Raw genomic sequence first — 10,474 nt, 5'->3', positions numbered from 1 at the left:
AGTAATCTTAAAGATTCCTAAATGCATCTACTTTCGGAAGGCCAAATAAAGTGCTTTTGCTTTCACCTAGAAACACACAGCGTCTCCCTGACATGGCTGCTTCAACACTAACTGCGGTTACTGAAACCACGCCTTCTTTCTTTGCGTGCACATTTGGGCGGCATTATGCTAATATTTACACATGGTGAGGTAGATATGTGGGGGCGTGTTAGAACGAGCTGTTTTAGGGGGGCGTGGCAGAGTCTTAACTTTGATAAAGAATATCTCTTTGGTTTTGAGACTTTAGTCTTTGCAACTTCAGGGATCTTATCTATTCACAATCAGCTTGTAACACTCCAAAGAGAAAGGAAAACTTGAAATCGCATCATATGACCCCTTTAAGAGGAGTATTGCCTTTCTTATTAAAGCAGGTATTAAAAACAACCCTGAAATTGGAAGTTGTATAGTCTGCAACCTAATGCTCCCAGTTTTGCATTGTACTGAGAAACAGGGTCAATAAACAGCAGCTGGTTAGTGTCAAATAGCATAGCATTTGTATTTTCAATCATGTAAATAGAATGAGAGCTGCATGTATTTAATGTGCAGAATAAAACCTGATTGTAAACATGTACAAATGATCTTTTTCCTCTCAGTTTAGAAAATAAGAATATCACATGATACATGTTATTATATATTAACTTAGAGAACACAGACCTATTCATAATATTTTTATTCTTTCTTTTAATTATGTAAGTACTGAATTGAATAACATACAGGCTAGTGTAATAATAGAATAATTTTGTTTGCTACAGATATTATTACAGTATAATGACTAGGTTTTCTTGCTTTTTTCTTGAGGAAGAACAAAATCAGACATGAAATCACAAAACATGTCTTTGGAGACCAAATTTGCTTAAAATTACTTGCAAAAAATAAATGGATTAATTAATAAATAAATAGAAATAAATAAATAAACTATTCTACAAGCTATATTTATTCTAATGGAACATTCATTCATCCAATTTAAAAATGTAAAGTAAGAAAACAAATAATTTAATTAATTAAAAACCCGTCCAGAATTAACAGAATTTTTTTAATGAAATGTCTTATTTATTCAATAACTTCAGTAACTATTTATTACATGTATTTTTATGTACAGGTTTTATTTTTGCATTTTATGTATTTATTTTATCTGTTTCTTTGTTTATTTTAGTTATTATATTATTTCTGTATTTAATTCTATTTTGTTTTGTCCTTTCACTGCTCTTCTAGTCAGAGACATGCAGGGGTTGAGAGGGGGCGTGGCGTTTGTCTTGTAGGAGGGGCGTTTGAGCTACTGTTCATCGTGGTTTTTTTCCGAGTGTGCCATTTTGGCTCCTGAGCGAGACGCGTCGTGTGATTGGGCTCCAGGCGCCGCTATCGGAGCCAATCAGAGGTGCATCGCGCGGCGGCACAGACGGTGAGTGAGCGCGGCTGCTGGGAGGGACGGGACGCGGTCGGTTAGCTGGGGATTGGTGTGTGACCGGAAGACAAAAAGCAGGACAGAATTACAGGAGATCTCACAAAAAAAAGGTTATTTAGATTTTCTTGTTTTTTTTATGCACATTTCATATTTTTCAGGGAGAGGGAGTAAAAAACTCACAGAAGCGATTCAATTGTAAACATTCTCCGTGAGAACAAGTATCAAGTAATTTGTGAAAAATGGGGGCAAAAACAAAAGTGTTGCGTTTATAATTTTGTTCAGTGTACATACAGAATTTACTTTTTTTCCTCCCGGGGTTATGAAAACAGTTGCATATGTAAATCTGCTCACTGTGGATCTGCTCACTGGTGTCATATATATAGAGACAATAATTTAAAGAGCTGACTTAATGCTAATGAGGAATGCTGTAAACCAGCAATTAAGTCAAGCATCCTCTTTTATGTGTCTTGCATTAGATGCATGTGCTGTTGCATGACATTTCAGATTTGTGCAACAACTTGTTGCTATTTTTCAGACTTCAGTTCCGTGCTGATCTCATAACTCATAACCTACAGCAGTCAGACGGCAAGCATGGAGCAGTACACCACCACGACAACTAGTGGAGAGCAGATAGTGGTACAGGCCAGCAGCGGACAGATCCAACAACAGGTAATTTGTGACATTTACATGCAGATAATGCGGTACCATATTAAAGTATGTACGTCGGAGATGCATAGACTAGTATTTTTAATATATCTAGTAATAAAGCATCTCAGTGTGGTATAAAACCACAGAAGAAACGTTTTCATGTGTTTTTATTCATTTGAGAGTCACAGTCCCTTATCTCTGGCCCAGGGCACAGTGACTGCGGTGCAGTTGCAGACTGAGCCTCAGGTAGGCCAGACTGCGGCCCAGCAGGTCCTTCAGGTAGCTCTCCGAGCACCTCTGCTGTCTGCAAATCTCCATGCATGTCATCTCAACATTGCATTGCACAGAGATCCGTTTGCTAGTTGCATTGTAATAGTAATTAATGCAATGTTAAAATATCAGATATCTGTGACCTTTGCGCTTTTTGCATCTGTCATGAGTTTATTTCGTTTATCACTCACTATGATTTACAAGAATTTAAAGTGTCCAAAGAACGCTCACATGCATGAGTTTTTAGCATGCTTTGTTTTGCAAAATGCATTGTAAAATCTCCAAGTACATAACAGCTGCACCACCAGTTTTTTGCATTTCAGAAGTTTACATGCATTGCATTTTCTTGCATGCATCTGTGTGTAATATTGTAATAATGCTTACATAAAATGCATATAAATATCAGTTGTCACATTATATCTTGGTAAGATGGTATTTAAAGAGATAGTTCACCCAAAAATGAAAATTCTGTCATTAATTACTCACCCTCATGTTGTTCCAAACCCTTAAGGCCTTCATTCATCTTCAGAACACAAATTAAGATATTTTTGATGAAATCCGAGAGCTTTCTGACCTTGCATAGACAGCAACGCAACTACCACGTTCAGGGCCCAATTAAGGCAGTAAGGACATCGTTAAAATGTGGTGTTTTATGTTGTCGATGTTTGTTTCCATTCTTGTTCTGTCATTAATTACTCACCCTCATGTTGTTCCAAACCCTTAAGGCCTTCATTCATCTTCAGAACACAAATTAAGATATTTTTGATGAAATCCGAGAGCTTTCTGACCTTGCATAGACAGTAACGCAACTACCACGTTCAGGGCCCAATTAAGGCAGTAAGGACTTCGTTAAAATGTGGTGTTTTATGTTGTCGATGTTTGTTTCCATTCTTGTACTTTTTATGTAAAGCACTTTGGTTCAACCTCGGTTGTGTTTTAAATGGTGCTATATAAATAAATAAACAAGAACAAACAAAACAAGAACAAAATAGTCCCAAGTAACATCAGTGGTTCAACTGTAATGTTATGAAGCTATGAGAATACTTTTTGTGCACAAATAAAACAAAAATAACGTTATTCTACAATTTCTTTTCTTCCGGGTCAGTCTTCGACACTTGTTCACAAGAGTACCATGACACATGTATGCTTTGCTGCTGACACAGGAGCTGGCGTTTTGATGTAGAACATGCATGTTCTGCACCTTGTTTATAAGCAGAGGAAGATGCACACTGTATGAAAACAGTCTTCATAAACATGTCTGAAGATTTCGACAGAAAGGATGACTTGCAATTTTTTGCCCAGCCTTACCTATTTCGAACCAGAATATCCAGATGATGAACTAAGAGAGATTGATGTTCTATGTCAGAACACCGCACACATGTGTTGTGGTACTGTCGTGTATGCACGTCGAAGACTGACAGGGAAGAGAAGAAAATGTTGAATAAAGTCATTATTTTTATTTTCTTTTGCACACAAAAAGTATTCTCTTAGCTTCATAACCACTGATGTCACTTGGACTATTTTAATGATGTCCTTACTGCCTTTCTGGGCCTTGAACATGTCTGTTGCATTGCTGTCTATGCAAGGTCAGAAAGCTCTCGGATTTCATCAAAAATATCTTAATTTGTGTTCTGAATATGAATGAAGGCCTTAAGGGTTTGGAACGACATGAGGGTGAGTAATTAATGACAGAAATTTTTGGGTGAACTATCTCTTTAAATGCTTTATGATCAAAGCTCTGTAGATGGTGTACAACAGGTTTTTCAGCAAAGTTTTGATCATGTTGAAATGTATAAGCCTTAGAAATGTGCGTATCAAATATGATACATTAGGCTTTATAGGGTTTTTATCTTTGAAGTTGATATAAAATGAGTTTTTCAATGCATCCTCTTCAAAGGTCCAAGGGCAGCCTCTTATGGTACAAGTCAGTGGGGGTCAGCTCATCACTTCCTCTGGGCAGCCCATAATGGTACAGGCCATGACAGGAGGACAAGGTCAAACCATCATGCAAGTACCGGTATCTGGTACACAGGGGCTGCAGCAGGTGGGTGAAGCTTATGTTACATTGAATTGTTGGTTAAAATATACTATTTTCATTAACATATTTAATTTATCTAATAGCAGTGCATTGGTTCTCAACCAGGGGGCCTGGTTGACAAAACACCAAACAAAAAAGATTTCATCCATTTTTTGCCTTTGATGAAACAGCATTCCCACAATCTTGGAAAACCTGTATATATGAGGAAGATTTATTATAAAATTGTGAATTCTTGAACCGAAAAAGCTCATTAAACGTCATTTTTATAATAAATGTACAATTATTCCAAGCTCTGAAGTACGTTATCCGGTAGAAATTGTGAGTAAACAACTGGACAAGTTATGAAGCATTCAAAAATTGTTGTTGACATGGAGTCAAAAAGATTGAGAACCACTGCAATATAGTGTTCCATCAAATTATTGGGTGTGAAGTTGTAATAAAATTACCAAATGTGGCACAGATTCAATTGGTACAGCCCAGTCAAATCCAGCTTCCTGGTGGGCAGACATTACAGCTACAGGGTCAGCAGGGACAGACCCAACAGATCATCATTCAACAGCCACAGACCGCAGTCACTGCAGGACAGAACCAGGTGACTTCATTTTGTCATGAATTTGAGGAAATATAAAGGAGCACCCTCTATAAACTGCACTCTTTAATACATATAATTAATGAAGTTCATGATAAATGTTTTCTTAGGGTCAGCAGCAGATCACTGTACAGGGTCAGCAGGTGGCTCAAACCGCTGAAGGACAGACCATCGTTTACCAGCCTGTTAATGTGGACGGGACCATCCTACAGCAGGGTAACACGGCTACTCCTCTGCAAAACACTGAGCCGTAAACATCATGCAGTTCAATAGATGTGTATACACTGCTTATGACGTAATTAATCTGAATGCATTTTGTGATTGTCCATCCAGGAATGATCACCATTCCAGCTGCATCTTTAGCAGGAGCTCAGTTAGTCTCAGCTGGATCCAACACAAACACCACCAACACCGGTCAGGGCACAGTGACCGTCACTCTTCCCATGGCAGGCAACATGGTCAATGCTGGAGGAATGGTCATGGTGAGCACTTGTGGTCATTTTTATCTATTACCGAAAGTGAGTTCTTGCTATAGAGATAATCTATTTAGATCACACTTCCTAATCTTATTGTGTGTGTTTATAATTGAATCAGATGGTCCCAGGGGGTGGCGGGTCAGTTCCCACCATGCAGCGCATTCCTCTTCCTGGAGCAGAGATGCTGGAGGAGGAACCTCTCTACGTCAATGCTAAACAGTATCACAGGATCCTCAAGAGGAGACAAGCCCGTGCCAAACTAGAAGCTGAAGGCAAAATACCAAAAGAGAGAAGAGTATGTGTGCTTTTATGGCAATACATAACAATGACTTTATTTTTATAACTCTTTATGCAAATATAGCAAAACACATTTGTTATATTTATTACATTTATATTATATTTTGATTCATAAATATATAAATGCTATATACGCATAAGGAGTGTGTATATATATATTTATTCCATGGTCTGTCTGAATACTGGATTCTGATTGGCTGGCAGGTATGCACTATAACCGTTTAATGCACAGGTAGTTCCAAGTCCGTTTAATCACCGTTCTATATTAATGCGCGCTGCTTTAATTGATGCACACTAACCAACACACATCACTCGCACACACAGAGAGAGAGAGAGAGATCGCATTTTGCGCTGCACACACACATAAACTTGTTGTCAACGCTTCCCCGCGATTTTTATTAATAAAATAGCCTAGATACTAGATCGCTACATTATATTCCTCAGCAACGATGGTAAAATGGCTGTTTTTGAAGTAATTGATTGTAGAGAGAGATGCGCAGACGCAGCACGCAGGTACACACAACTGTCATCTCTCTCTCTCGATAATTCATTGAAATAAATGCTATAATTCATTAAAATAAATGTGATCTTACTGCACTATTTGATCTCTGTATGATTTGAAGCGGGCAGAATGCTAGAGTAACTGACGAAAATAACTCATTTTTACCCATTCGGTCAAATATTGCGCTGTAAAGAGCAATACTAGTTTTATCTTGTCTATAACTTGGCAAATGACCATGGAATAAGCAGGATAGTCAACGGCTAGCCGTGCATTAAAGGATTTGAATCCTCCGCTTCGCGTCGGGTGGTTCTTTGTCGCCACGTCTTGCATTTAAAATCCTTTAATGCACGGCTAGCCATTGATTATCCCTTATATATATATATATATATATATATATATTTAACCATTGCATCCTTGCATATTTTTAATCATTGTCATTAGAATAGCAAAGCAGTCCTGATTATTATTTTTTACTTTTGTAATAAAGCACTTTTAATAATAATTTAATTAATTGAAAATATTAATAATATTTGGCATATACATATAATGCAGTATATGTGTATATGTATATTTAAAAGAATTATATATATAATTTTATTTTTGGGCCATTTACAAGCTAAACCTTTAGCTCAAGCTTCATCTTAAAATTCACTTTTCTAAAAATTCTTAAAATTTCTTTAAAGGATAGAAATGGCTATATAATATCATATTAATATTATTTGGCCCATTATAAATGAGAATATTAATACAATTCATTAATTATACTAGTTTTTATGGATATTCCTGGGTAATTTTGCTTTAGGGTTTGTTTTAAATCCCTTAAAATATTAAACTACTGCAGTTAATTTAGCCTCATCAGCTTAAATAAAAACCTTACTTGAAACTTTTATCATTAAAGTATTTGCATACTGAGTTGCAGTTGGTATTCTTTCTTGAATTAATTTGCATATAGAATTATGTTTGATCTTTTGTTTCTTGCATCCATTTAATCATTATTTATCTTTGTCATGAGAACAGCAAAACAGCTTCATTTTCTGTAATTCATTAAAAATAGTTTAATTTATTACAAATATTCATAATATTTGACCGGTTTCTGTTCAACACAGCACATATGCAAATATTCAATATATTTTCTTTACCACCCAGAAATACCTGCACGAGTCTCGTCATCGTCACGCCATGGCCAGGAAGCGTGGAGACGGTGGACGTTTCTTCTCTCCGATGGAAAAGGAAGAAATGGCCATGCAGGCCCTTAAGGTGAGCGAGGGGCTTGAGCTCAGCTCTCATTGGTCAGCCACCTCTGCCCCACCTCTGGGGTAAACTATCCAATCCCAGCCTGTGTCCGACCCGAGAGACTGTATGCACCTAATTTAATTTAGACCATCCATACCCTGCGGCTCTGTGTCCGAGCTACCTCATGCGTCTGTGGCACACTCATGTCCAAACTGTCTCTGTCTATGAGTTAACTGACATTTCCAACCAACTTAGTATATATGTTCTAGCCTATAGTATACAATGTACAGATTAGGCCCCATGTTTGTAACTTCTATGCTGCCTTGTAGCATTTTTTACCACTTTTAATAATTCCATTATTTAGGTGCATATCTTTATGTGCATCTTAAAGATAGTATGTTTGAACTGATTGGAAGTGGCTTCTTTCAAAAAGCTTCAGTTGTAAACATGGGTGATTAGCACATTTTATCCTGTCAGTGTTAAAGGTTTCTTATCTTAAATGTCTGACTGCTACTTTAAAAGGAAGTCTTCAACCTTGACGTCTTTTGTTCTGTCTGCATTTCTTGTAGCTTGTATTTCTACCCAGACTGCTTGTGATACTCACTGGATGCTGCGATGTATTAAGCAGTGTTTATTTGTCCTTTTTACCATCTTACTGGTATGAATAGCCATTCAAAATGATCTGGTTTCATTTGTGATGTATGGCTTGGCTTGCACCCTTCAACGCTCTTCTGTCTTTGCCCAGAGCTGTGGCTTTGGTATTGCTTTTGCCATTTTATGTTTCTTACAGTGGGCTGTATGTGGGCTCTTGTTTGCATTTATGTTTGTTACCTGATGATATATATGCCCTTTTTATGCAAATAAACCTTTATATAACCTTTAAATAACCCTCATGTTGTGTTTCGGTCATTTTGACCCAGAGAGGATTTTCTTTTTCCCAAAACTAGTTAAGATACTGACTTTGCTCACATAGGGTGTAACAACTTACCAAAATAATTCTGCACTTTTATGGGATTCCCAAATTTTCAAAAGAAATACAAAACCTGTATTGAAACTGAAAGAAAACAAGTTGAGAGAAAGAGTGAATGCAAGATTTGGTGATAATGTAGCATTATCAGAGATTTACAAGCAATTAGAGGCTGGACATTCTTGGCCAGGAACAACAAGTTAGGAAAAGGATTTTCAGAACAGCACAAGGGTTAAATATTTGATTTTTATTGCACAAAGGTTGCATACAAACTAAGCTAATTCTTGAATTTAAAAAAATTGTAGTATATCTTTAGCTTTATTAATTGATGAAAAAATCTCATAGATGGTTTGAAATGCATAGAGTTGAGTCAATCACTAATATTTTGTATATATCAGACACAGTAAAATTCTCATGGTTCCACCAGGTAAGAGTTCAACACCGGTCATTCCCTCATAGCATGTAGTATTGATAACATTTTCATCAACTTTATTTATCTTCCTTTTTCCTCACAGAAATCTGAGCAGGATCAATCTGAAGAGGACACAGTGGGCCAGATGATTCAGGTGGCATAAACTACCCATTCCTCCACATATATTTCAGTCAGTCCTTGCTTGTTTTAAAAACAAAATTTCAACACATGGTTGATTTTGACTTCCCCTAAATTCCTGTTTATAATTTTCTTTATTTCAGTTCCTGTATAGAACAATGTTTTTGTTATTCAGTACTGCCAGGTAAAACATGCAGATACTGGGAATTTGAGTGTTTTTTTAAACCATCTCACCAGAGCAAAAGGTGTTTGTTGTATTTATAAGAAACGACTTTTCATTTTAGGGTTCATGATTTGTATAGACATTTCATTTCATTCCACTCCATTTCTTTATTTAATTAAAAAGTGACATATGAGAATCAATCACAAAAATGTGAATTACAGTTGAGTTTTGTACTATGGGATGTTTTTACGTGTGCTGAATCAGACTGTGAAATGTTACGATTTTCTATGTACTCGCACTTTTTAGTTGATCCACCAACCATTTGTATATCCGCCGACTCCAAAACATCCTTTAATGAAAACCCTCATTTATCTCTTTGTATTTTCTATTGATGTCTCCCTTATATGAGAATAAAGGTTGGCGTTCTCTACATGGTTGCAAAATCTGCTTTTTAACTTTTAACTTTTAACTTTTTTTAGATATGAAACATACTGATATGTGTAGGATATCAGACCGAATCAGACGATTTGGTCATTGGTCAAAACATGGTTGAAACATGAGGAGCCAAATTCCACAGAGGCCCAAGACAACAGCATGTTCATAAATCAGACCCTAGCACTAGCCAGTCTGAAGCAAGCCTAACCAACTCTTTCACAGAACAGCTTTCAACATTAACACAAAAGGAACACACTGATCATAACAACTCAGGAAGGAGATTGTCAATTTTAGGGCAAGTAATCAAGATTAAATGGTTAAAGAGATGACAGCATGACCCTCACGTGATAGTAAACACAATCAGGAGCCCTGTAGATTGACTTCCCCCAACTCTAACAAAGAACAGACTACTAATAATTTCTATGCATAACTCCATATCATGTATGTAACCCACACATTAGACTATCACGTTTTAATCATTTATTTTGTATGTATTTTGAATAACTATTGAATAGTTTATAGGATTATATTCATGTTGGGTATGTATGTGTTTGAATATTCTTGCTTGAAACGTTTCTTCCAATAAATTATTTGTCAAATGTATCATACTCTTGTTATAGAAATCATGTCCAAAATTATACTCTGCAAGAGCGGGAAAAACTCGGACCATGTGACTGATAAGATAACATTTGATTTATGAATTGGGAGGAGAAATATACAACACCCCGAGCAAAGACGACATCTAATTGGTCAAAACACCATTTGGGAGGTGTCCAAAAGCCCAGTTTAAATACTCAAGACAGCATCAAATCACTCTCTTCGCTCTTCGCTCTTCTTCTTCTTTTTAGTCATAGCTTTGAGCTAT

The 10,474-nt window shown here is 36.6% G+C and overlaps 1 protein-coding gene across 7 annotated transcripts; it reads left to right on the top strand.

Annotated features, from left to right (window-relative positions):
- Positions 1–1,336: 1,336 nt before the first annotated feature.
- On the top strand, positions 1,337–9,699 carry LOC107659544 (nuclear transcription factor Y subunit alpha-like). 7 transcript variants are annotated; one of them, XM_016448528.1, is made up of 10 exons: positions 1,337–1,438; positions 1,977–2,110; positions 2,297–2,368; positions 4,257–4,403; positions 4,858–4,989; positions 5,097–5,202; positions 5,320–5,468; positions 5,581–5,757; positions 7,408–7,518; positions 8,977–9,699. In XM_016448528.1, the coding sequence occupies exons 2-10, from the start codon at positions 2,033–2,035 to the stop codon at positions 9,034–9,036; spliced, it is 1,032 nt and encodes a 343-aa protein (XP_016304014.1). In that variant the 5' UTR covers positions 1,337–1,438; positions 1,977–2,032; the 3' UTR covers positions 9,037–9,699. The 7 variants fall into 7 exon arrangements, with proteins under 7 accessions (XP_016304014.1, XP_016304012.1, XP_016304017.1 ...); XM_016448526.1 differs by lacking the exon at positions 8,977–9,699 and adding an exon at positions 1,600–1,636 and having other exon boundaries at positions 7,408–8,378; XM_016448531.1 differs by lacking the exon at positions 2,297–2,368.
- The last annotated feature ends 775 nt before the right edge of the window (positions 9,700–10,474 follow it).

Source organism: Sinocyclocheilus anshuiensis, unplaced genomic scaffold (assembly GCF_001515605.1).
Source record: "Sinocyclocheilus anshuiensis isolate Anshui unplaced genomic scaffold, SAMN03320099.WGS_v1.1 scaffold848, whole genome shotgun sequence".
NCBI lineage: Eukaryota > Metazoa > Chordata > Actinopteri > Cypriniformes > Cyprinidae > Sinocyclocheilus > Sinocyclocheilus anshuiensis.
Note: the sequence above shows the minus strand (reverse complement) of the source record. Positions and strands in the feature narration are given on the sequence as shown.

Bases quoted from the DNA above. Each gene is read 5' to 3' on its own strand.
- LOC107659544 (XM_016448525.1), top strand. From the start codon at position 2,033: ATGGAGCAGTACACCACCACGACAACTAGTGGAGAGCAGATAGTGGTA. The intron at 2,369-4,256 runs GTAGCTCTCCGA...TCCTCTTCAAAG, and splicing joins CGGCCCAGCAGGTCCTTCAG to GTCCAAGGGCAGCCTCTTAT. The intron at 5,758-7,407 runs GTATGTGTGCTT...TTTACCACCCAG, and splicing joins AAATACCAAAAGAGAGAAGA to AAATACCTGCACGAGTCTCG.